At 35.0% G+C, this 10,810-nt stretch overlaps 1 protein-coding gene across 5 annotated transcripts in view; it reads right to left on the bottom strand.

Annotated features, from left to right (window-relative positions):
- LOC126865415 (spectrin beta chain) overlaps window positions 1-10,810 on the bottom strand; it is a 40,309-nt gene that overhangs the window by 2,968 nt on the left and 26,531 nt on the right. The window contains exons 4-12 of one of the 5 annotated variants that reach the window (XM_050617869.1): window positions 10,536-10,627; window positions 10,337-10,441; window positions 10,119-10,261; window positions 9,836-9,894; window positions 9,200-9,256; window positions 7,562-7,660; window positions 4,205-4,360; window positions 3,179-3,446; window positions 2,684-2,866 (exon numbers count right to left, since the gene is read on the bottom strand). In XM_050617869.1, the coding sequence (XP_050473826.1) occupies window positions 2,684-2,866; window positions 3,179-3,446; window positions 4,205-4,360; window positions 7,562-7,660; window positions 9,200-9,256; window positions 9,836-9,894; window positions 10,119-10,261; window positions 10,337-10,441; window positions 10,536-10,627 (1,162 nt within the window). The remainder of the gene's footprint in view (window positions 1-2,683; window positions 2,867-3,178; window positions 3,447-4,204; window positions 4,361-7,561; window positions 7,661-9,199; window positions 9,257-9,835; window positions 9,895-10,118; window positions 10,262-10,336; window positions 10,442-10,535; window positions 10,628-10,810) is intronic. The other 4 variants (XM_050617870.1, XM_050617872.1, XM_050617871.1 and 1 more) reach the window with 4 other exon arrangements.

The raw sequence follows: 10,810 nt of genomic DNA, 5'->3' as shown, positions 1-10,810 counted from the left end.
TTGCATTTGATTTCAATATGTAGCCTAATACACATAATTTTTAAATAGTAAAATGGACAGGTTGAAACAGGTCACCCTGTATATATGGGAATAATAATACTACGTCTCAAAATATCTTTTAATGCTGCTAAATGAGTGCTATAACACTATCTGTCAAGGTTTGACATGAGCAAGTACGGATACTACACACAAATCTGGGCAATTAAAGTACATATGCACGAATCAGCTCTATCATTTAGGAGCTGCACGCGTTTATGTAAGTCGCGTGTACAGCCAAAATTTACCTCCAACAGTAGAAGGCAACAGTGTCATATCTTACTGATAACCAGGATGATTTCTCTGAAAGTATTTTCTTTTTTTTCCGACCAGCAAAGAAGCGTGAACAAATGATATAATATGTATGATGACATAACGAAGCAATGACAAAAGGATGGCAGCAATATAATCCAACAATGATATACAATAAATCATGTGTGTCTACGCATATATATAATAATAACAATACATTATACTAGAGCGAACGAAAGAAATGTTTCATGAAAAAGCAATGAAAAATGCTGATAAAAAGCGCCTGTGAACTGAGCTTTGTTTGGTGACATGATTAAAATGATTGTGTTTCATATTCTCTTCCTCTTGTTTTTTCCCGAATGAGACAAAATTTGACTCGTACATTTCATATATTCGGTTTTCATGTCTGGAAATGTTTTGTCGCTAAAGTACAGCTGCTCGCTTAGGGATGATAATCATCCATCGCAATTCGTTGATCCGCTCACGTTACACTTTGTGAAATTAAAACTATCCTTTGCTGAAATACGATATTTTTCATTTTTTAATTTGCGTTCTAGTTTCTCATTTGGTCTTCTATAATCCATACACGTTTATATCCAAATGACATTTATCGACTTTGCTAAATTATATAATTTATATAATTATAAAATTCTAGAACCTTCAAATAGAATAACTTCAGAATTTACTAATGCCGGAACATGTAACTTGACAAATCTTTTTAGCACTCAATTATGCATAGCTTCGCTAGATTCTATAGATAGAGAGTAGAATTTTTCACAGAATCAATAGTGTTTGCAAAAAGTAAAGTAAAAATTAACACTCCCTTTTTATGTCAAATTTTTACTTCACTTCAAATTGCTGTCGTATCTTTCTCAAAATTAATAAATGCTATCATTCGAAAGAATATATACTGCATCTCATAACTATAAGACCAGCCTAAGATTCTCAATTTTTATATAGGTACAACGCCAAATCTAATTAGAAGCATATAAAAGCAAACAGAAGTTATAAAAATTATAAAAGAAGAACTTGTAGAAATTATTGTTACAGTTTCATTTTATTTTACCTTAATTTCAATTCTTTATAGTAAAATATTCTGCTACGCTGGTTCTATAGTTAGTCCCCATTTTTAGCGGACATACCGTACAAAAATTGAAAACTTTGGGTAGTTTTATAATTATGGAGCACAGTATATATGTATAACGGATAACGAGTTATGACTGTAATTAGCGACTTGAACGTTATCTAAGGAACTTTTTACGGTCGCGCATATGAAACACAGTTAAGCACCGCACGTACAGGTTCTCCTTTTTGTAGAGAACTTCGATTATAATATATATCATTCCGCATTCACAATTGGAAGAACATTCCTCTTGTACTTTTTTAGATATGCTAATTAAATGTAACCAAAGAAAAAGAAAAAAAAGGTGTAACAGAAGGATAGAGAAAAGAAAATTGGTAAACGATGATCAATGAAAATCGTGCAGTAGTACGACGGTAAAAATGATCTAATGATTATTTATGCGACTCACCGCAATCTCTCTAAATGTTGTTCCAATTGTGTACTGTTTTCTTACAGTTCATTGGTTTCACACTTTCTACTTTTTGGCTTTTCTAAAATATGATAAATGCAAAATGTGATCGAATGAAATGGAAAAATGTCTGCCAGCGTTAAACGTATACCGTGAGATGGTAATGACACGGGAAAACCTCGAATCTTTAGAACAATCGTGAATAATTCATCGGTCCGAGGTGATCACCTTGCCACTCGTATAACGATGATCAATGATATTTTGAAAACGAAGCAAAATATTTGTAAAATACCTACATTTTGGAACACGCTTTTTAACTGGAACTTTTAACCGGAGTTTTACTTAGCTCTCAGAAATGCACAGATGACGAGAAGCTAGCGAAAAACGAAGATTACTGAATGATTAATGCAAGAGAAAGGAAAAAACATTAAAAAGTCCATAGTTAAACATACACACCCTGTAAATATGCTCCAATACGAGCAATTAACGATGCTTACTAACAATGATTCGCGTTAAAAATTGACACAGCACTCGTAATGGACTCGTAAAGGTAAAAGAAAGTGATTTGACAATCATCAGCATGAAGAACAGATGACACGGAAGATGACATGAATAACGAGAAGTTTTTATAAAATTTTTAATCGATTTAAGAAGAAACGACGATTAAACGAAAATAATAGATTTGAACAACGAAGCGTTTAGCTAATGATATTTCGTTTCCTATCGAATTCCATCAATCTCTTTCTATCTCTTTCTTTTTTTTTACTTTACGTGATATGTTGGCGTTACGTATCTTCCCACGCGGTCATCCGGTCGCCTTTTTGCCGAATTTTTTTTTCAGATACTTCTAACGAGAGACTCACTTTTTCTTGAGAGTGAAGAAACTACGCCGCTTGGTCTCGGCTTGTGTAGGCGCGGGTAGAGTGTGCGCCCTAGACGTACCCGCACCTGATGTACCCTGTGCTGCTTGGTTCAACACGGTAACCCAGTCGTTCATTTCAGCATCGTCTTTAGCCTGGAATAGGAAGTCTGATCCGCTTTGTGACCTAAAAGATATGAAATTTTAATCGATACTTCTCTATCGTATTTATATTAAATTGTACGTTTATGATCACAGGAAGAAGAGAGCAGGATTATCAACTTTTTCAAGCAAAATATGTATTCGTCATATTATGTAATTTCTATGAATATATTGGCAATTATGCCTAATTAAATCACAAAGTTGCAGACCCTGTGGCAAAAGTTTTTGTAAAATCTCCTTAATCGTTGATATAAATTCTTAGCGTGAAGCCAAACAGCAACCAAATATTGCTCCTCTTCCCACTCTCTGTCATATTGGGACTACAAGCAGAACTCACTTTACTCGGAAGACATGTTTCTTCTTAGTGTAATCGCTCGCCACAGTAATAGTCGCTCCTCTAAGGTCCAGAGGAGACTCTCCCTTGTACGGTTGATCAGGCGCTGCCTTGTATGACTTTTGGTCGGTATATACAAACAAGCTCTGTCCACGAACGACCATGTACACTTTGTGCCAGGACCGATTAGACGCCTTCTTCGTTGTGCTCTCCCATTCGTGCTTTCGTTGCAACACGCCCTCGAATTCATCATCGGTGGGACTTCGTTGTTCTGTAAAATCGGATTTAATTTAAAGTCAAACTGACAAACGACAGAAGATAAAAATAACTATACTACTTGGCGAATAGTATGCGAAGAGTTAAAGAGAAAAGAACGTAATCTACGTTACAACATCCAGTTTCCTTTCGAACGTGTAACACAACTGCAAACACAATTATACATTCATTGGGTGGAATCCATTTCAAGTAGGAAGACCTGAACAGTTAATCAGATAGACGTTATAAAACAATGCCGGAATGCAATCGAGATACCCAAACATGTACACGCATTCACCGTACAGCACCAATCGTAAACTTGATTCTGATCACGTATGATTAGAAGGATGCATACATTATTAACGTTTCCATAGCCCAGATTCCTAATGTTTCATTCAACATCCCTCGTACACGTATTCCAGACACACGTACACAATTCAGGAAATTAAGGAAACGCTTCCTGCGATCATCAATGAAGCTGGAATAGCAAAATGTTTAATAGTTGCTCGACGATATGAAAGTTTATCTTCCAGAGGCTCGTATCACTACCTAAATAAAATGTTAATTAATTTATTAATATATTTCGATCGATTATCAACTAGTGTTAATTCCATTAAGTTTACTTTGCTGTGACCGAACGTTTATTAAATTCATATCACTGTCAAGCGAACTTAAAGAGATATTAACGAGCTATTATCGTAATTAAAATGGTGGGTAGGCATAACGGTAGCAGAAAAACTCCAGTGTGCACGATGTTTGAATAGAATTGCTTACCGGAAATGCTGCGCTCATCGTCACTCACGCCACTTCGATCTAAACTCGGCGACTTGGCGGACTTTCTCCAGCGGAAACTCCTGAACGGCGACTTGCTGCGACTACGTTCCTTACGTCTTAAAGTACCAGACTCGGAACCGCTTCCACCTTTCGGAGCTTTTAACACGACACACGTAACACACGCCACGTTATTAACTACTTACATCGAGTCACATCGACAGCCTAGTTTTATTTTAGAATTGTGGTCGAAGGAAGGTAAGGGACAGGAACGTTTGTTAAATTCGCATCGTTTTGCTGCACATGCAACGCATGCTCATGCGAGACTCACTTTATCCGCCAAGATACAAATTCTGGCAAAAATATGATCCGCTTTCGAAAATTTGTTCCATCGAATCTTTTATCAAACATGATTTTTTTTTATTACTATAATTAGGCAAAGCACGATCGACGAGTTTACGATAACAAGAACGAGGTTCCAATGTTTAAATCGTATTTACTGCAAAATGATCGCGATATTGTTAGAATGTTGCTCGATTGTGAATTTATATCACGTTCGAAAAAGCTATTTGATCTCTAATTGATTTTTGTTGGTTTATTTAAATTGTTTGTTACAGCGATCCTTTCAATCTTTTAACTTCACCGTTTCTCTACTTTGCCAGATTTGCTAACTGCTGGACAATTTATTAAACAGGTAGGTGTTATTACTACTGAAGTAAAAAAAGATGATGATGATGATTTTTAATCAGAGAAATTAATCAAAGTCGACACGGGAAAGATATGATAATATTCGTGATTGATCGGCTAACGTATCTGTTTCATGAAACCTTATCATATTTTTCCCTCGTAATATTAATTTGTAATTAATAATCTACTATGAAAGACATAACTCTAAAATTCTACAATCTTTCTATTTCCCTATATCTTCCGTATATTACAAAGTTATTGTATAAAGATGTTATTGCTACGGAAATCTAGCGCTCAGAACAGGCTTTAACGTATTCCTTGAAAATCCTAAATCAATAACGACAGTTCATATACTGTACAAAAGCCATAGAAAGAAGACTAAAAAGGAAACACCCAGCAGATCTCACAAAGGATATATATTAACAAACACGAAGACGGTACCCCATTGGAGGTAGCCACCCACATGATAATCAAACAGATAAAAAATTCTACCAAATGTCCAAGTTGGACAAATTGTGAATGTGAAAAAAGAAATATACTGTACAAATGGCTCGTTTCCTCTTCGCAACGTTGTCTTTTAATAAGTTTTAACGTCGCATCAACCCAACGTATGCGGTTGTTGACGACGATAAAGAAGAATAAAAATACCGTGAGGATTAGATTTTGTTGCGGAACATCGTGTTTTTCAGAAGGAGGGAAGAAACTTTCGAAATTTGTTTACCGTGACATTGACATTTTTATAGAGAAAATCTGCCAACTTTTGTTTTCGCTCATGGAAACGATATTAGCCAATATTCGCGTTTATATAGAAAGAAATATCTATTTTATACGGCTATTAATTTCACTATAACGTAGCATGATGACGACTTTCGACCCGTTTCTTAGAGGCAAAATAGAACAGAGCGACTTGTGTTGCGGCGAACAACCGCAAAAGCCGCATGAACCAAAAGTACACGTGGTACCAGCGCTGTCCACTACAGCACCAGCCTGGTCAGGCATCGCGATAATTGACTTAAAAATGAAAGAAATATGCCTGAAAGATTACAAGGGAAAATATCTGATATTGCTCTTTTATCCCTACGATTTCACTTTTATCTGCCCTACGGAAATCATACAATTCAATGATCGTATCGAAGAATTCAATAAATTAGGTATACGCTACTCATCTCTTATTTTCTTTCCTTTACTTTCCTCTTTTAATTTCGAAATTCAAGATACAAATATATATATATATATATATATATATATATATATATATATATATATATATATATATATATATATATATATATATATATATGTCGGAGTCAAGATGGCATTTTGGGGCGTTCGATGAACCTTTACTTACTTTACCGTCGCGGATGTAGCTAATATTTATCGGTACAAATGGGGGCACTACAAGAGGCTATGAGTAATGGCGATAGGATGGTCGAGATGATGGTGACAACGAATTCAGGTTCGATGACGAATCCACGGTCCACGGGAGGACAAGTATCAACGTAATACTCGATTCGGGTAACTTCTCAATCAGCAATTCGTCCAACGACTAACTAACAAACTAACTCACTCGTAATCCAAAAGAAACTGCCCTTATATAGTCTTGTCCCCACTTCTCGGGTCAATCTTTGTTTTCAAGGAGAGCCATATGATCATTTCATACCTCTGTCGGGTACATGTCCCTCCCGTGACCGTGGCTACGTCTAGTGACCCGCTATGTCACATCGAGCCCGAACCTATCGTCATAAAGTCAGATTGGAACATTAAAACTATTTCTTATTTTTATTACTTAAATGCAGCTATAGTAAAAGTCTGGACTAGAGTATCGGGGTTTTTCCTAACATTCCGCACGGGAAATCCCGATGTTCTTTCATCTCCGACATATATATAATTATACATTCATAAATTGAATGTGTTACTCTGTTCGTTATCTTTTGCATCTCTCTCTACTTCGTACAATTATTATATAACACCAAGGAATTCAAATATTCAATTTCGCTGGAAATGACAAACAGGCTGCGAGGTAATTGCCATTTCTACGGATTCTCCGTACGCACATCTAGCATGGATCATTACACCCCGGAAGCAAGGTGGTCTGGGCGAAATGAAAATACCCTTTTTATCCGATAAGAATCAGAATATATCGAGAATGTACGGAGTACTGGATGAAAAAGAAGGAATATGCCTTAAGGGACTGTTCGTCATCGATAGAAACCAATTGATTCGACATATCGCGATCAGTGAGATTTCCATGTCTCGTTCTGTCGACGAGACTCTGAGGATCTTGGAGGCGTGTGAATTCATCGACGAATTTGGAGGCGTCTGTCCTGCGGGTCCAAGAGAGAAATTAAACGATACAAGCGACGAGCTAAACTATTTCAGCACGTAATCGTTAGATCGCCAATGTATATGCAAATTCGTATCTTCACGAACGCCACTGAAGAAGCAGAGCTTTTCCAAGTTTAATCTTATTCAGAGGGAGATTCTCTATGTTTTGTACTTCTTTTTTTAATATTGGAATTAATTATTTTAATGCGATGAAATTCTGGAAAAGAATTCTTCGAGTATTATTAGACGACCTATTGATCTTTGGATTATAATTTTTAGTATGATGTATTTTATAAGTTTTTTGTGAATGACAAATAAAGAAGACATTGATCCTTAAAATGGACTTACTTGTTGGACTAGACAGACCTTGCGAAGGTTTCAAGGGGGTGGTGGCAGGTGGTGTTTCTTCTCCTCGCATGGATAGACGTGCAGGTTTCTGAGCATGCACTATATACCATCACACCGATTATAACATGCTATACTTTGGAATCGTATTATACTGAGAGTGAAGGCATCACTCTATGAAAGCAAAACATCTAACACGACCAACTAAACAATACATTTTTCAAATTACTTGTTAAAATAAGCAAAGAACACTCCGAGAGATATAATGAATGATTGTTAAGCACTGTGGAATGAAACAAAGATGAAATAAGGATTTTAGATTACGATGGATCAACAATAAACAGACAAGCTGCTCTAAAAGCATCTGCTATTGCATAGGAAAGATGTTAGATACACATACAAACATACTTCAAAGTTCAAGTTATATTTGAATACTAACTTTCATATAAGTCACTGTGTGTGTGCTTACCTTTCAAATAAAGATTAAATTTTGTTGTATACTATTAATCGAGAGAAAGAACTTAATTTACGTAATTTGTACCCACCACTTTTATTTGAAAAATTATTATATTAACTCGTGTATAATAGAAATGTATATAATCGATATAATAAATATTGAATATGTCTGTATAATTCATGCAAAATTCAATTTTAATTGAAAAATATTCGTAATGTCGGTTGAAATATTATTAATAATTTTTTTTTAAATGCTCGTGTGTCTCAGGTAGAATAACTCCATCACCTGCTAAAATAGTTAATAAAAGCAAGTAAAGGTTCGTAGCTGCGATTATAGCGAGAAACAGTAGTAATTTGCCTACGAATATGCTGAAAGACAGAACATATGAAATTTATGAGAATGACCTGAATTGTGTAAAGATCAAATTACAATTTCAGAAGCTAGTTTTTATGCTTCTGCAAAGAGTAAAAGGTTTACATTATTTCTTACAAAATATAATTGCACAATTCGGGCAAATATCTCCGTGGAAAGAAACTAAAGAAAATCTGCTGTAAAACGCTGCCAGATGATTTGATTTTATGCTCCATCACCAGCTTAAAGGATCGATATAGCGGGATCTATATATAAAGTGCAATTCAATCATCAAATATCAGAGCCTCGTTTATAGACCAACTACAGATACGTAGTTACTACTGCTGAACAAACATTCAGCAACATATAATTGCACGACATTCTCGAAAAACTAGATCGTCTTCTATAAAAAAAAGGCACTGGTATTTAATAGAGTGTTGTCATTAAGAAACGATAATAAAATTAGTAAAATATATACTGTATCATAACATACAATGATTTCCCTATATTCTGAAAAAGATTTTTAATTCTTTGCACTTTTCGTTAGCCACAATGAAAGAAATCGAGTGATGTAAAAATGAATTGTGCAAAGAAATGAAGTAGAAAATACGATAAATAAATTAGCGGATGTGTAATGCATTAAATGGTCATCAAAATGGTACAAACACAATACGTTATATGACGTTGATCATATAATAGATACACATGTATATATATATATATAGTCACATAAAAGGTAAAAAAAAAAACAATCTGTTTGAAATAATCATTTGGAAATAAAGACAAAATTTCTAGCGAAAAGATGACGATATTTGTTTCATCAGGACACTCACCTTCCTTGGGCTTGTCTTGAGGTTGTGGTGTACGTGTAGAAGCCTTGCGATGTGCCACTGCGATTTGTGCATTCCGTGCCGCATTTTAAGGTGCGTTATAGGATAGAATCGATAATTGGGATTCATTGGATTTCCATTTGGAACGGAGTCACAATGGCGATAATAGGTTGGAAAGAGAAAAAGGCAAAAATAAACGTGCTGTTAGCAATTTCATGCTTATCCAAACAAACCAGTTTGTAAAACCAGTCGCCTGAGAGTTAAGTGTACAAAATACGTGGAAAGCAAAATCGGACGATACATATTGTATTAGTACAACAATAAAAAAAAAAGAAGAGAAAAAAAAACGTTTCTATTCATTCTTTATAGTAGAATCGAGCGCTCAACGATCATCAATCCCGCATTATCGTTGTTTTTGCAAGACATTAGATTGAGATATTTACTGATAATATCGTTTTAAAGCATCTAAAGAAAATGTTATCTTTCTTAGGTATCTTAATCGGTTTTTTGAATAGATTATTGCTATTCGTATTCTCTAATGCACTGAAAAGTGAACATTACAATGCAACGTATACGACACTCTTATCAAACTGTCTTTAGATAAAAAGACATTATGCAGTACATGTGTTATTATCTTACCATGTGATTCGTCTTCTCCGGCGGGACGTTCTCCAGTTGGTACACCTTCTGCTTCGGCTCTGTTATGCAAAAATTATTATACTCTGTTATACCGTATATTCCTTAATATTATTTCCTAGTTACCATTACAATATTTTATTCGTTTTATATTATAATTTTTTTATTATATCTTAGATCCAGTGCTACATATAATTTTATTACTGGCTAATTGTAAATATTTTTCATTTTACTAGCTAAATACGAAGCAAAACATATAATGAAAATTATTAAAATTTAATGGTACCTTTCGCTCGGTGGTTCGTCTGGACTAGTTACCGGTGTTGCTTTAGCTAATCGAGCTGCCTCGGCTGCTGCGGCCTCCTCCTTCTTGCGTCTTTCTTCTTCCTCTCGTTCTTGTTCTCTCCTCTTCATTTCTTTCAACTCAAACTGTAGCACGTACAAATGTTTTCATTGAATAAATTGTACAAATCAATATTTCTCATTCATAGAAAAAACACTAACCGTAGTGAGTCGATGCAAGGCACTAAACCTTTCTTCCTGAGCAGCTGCCGATTTTTCAAACGCTTCGTGCTTCTTAATCAGATTCTCCACTTCATCGATCGTGTGCTGTAACAATTACATTTATTATATCATTAATTTTCGTCAAATATTATTAACATCGTTAAAGAATTATGTTAGAAATTAATTTAACATTACTTACGCCAAGTTCTTGACTCATAAGGTATGGTTCCTGGGCGACTAACCATGCTTCAGCAACCGCTGCGTCTCTTGCGAATTGATAGACCTCCAAAACTACAATAATACGCAGACATCATTAATAAGGTGACCATATCATTTCTGACACGATAAATAGACTGCGGATATTTATGTAGATTCGTATTTTTACGAACACTATTAAAAAATGTATTTCACCTACTTATAATCTATATTCTATCTGAGATATTTTAAAGATTTTTTGTACTTTGAAATTTCCTA

The sequence above is a fragment of the Bombus huntii genome, chromosome 5 (genome assembly GCF_024542735.1).
Source record: "Bombus huntii isolate Logan2020A chromosome 5, iyBomHunt1.1, whole genome shotgun sequence".
NCBI lineage: Eukaryota > Metazoa > Arthropoda > Insecta > Hymenoptera > Apidae > Bombus > Bombus huntii.
This window is presented reverse-complemented; position numbering and strand designations above follow the sequence as displayed.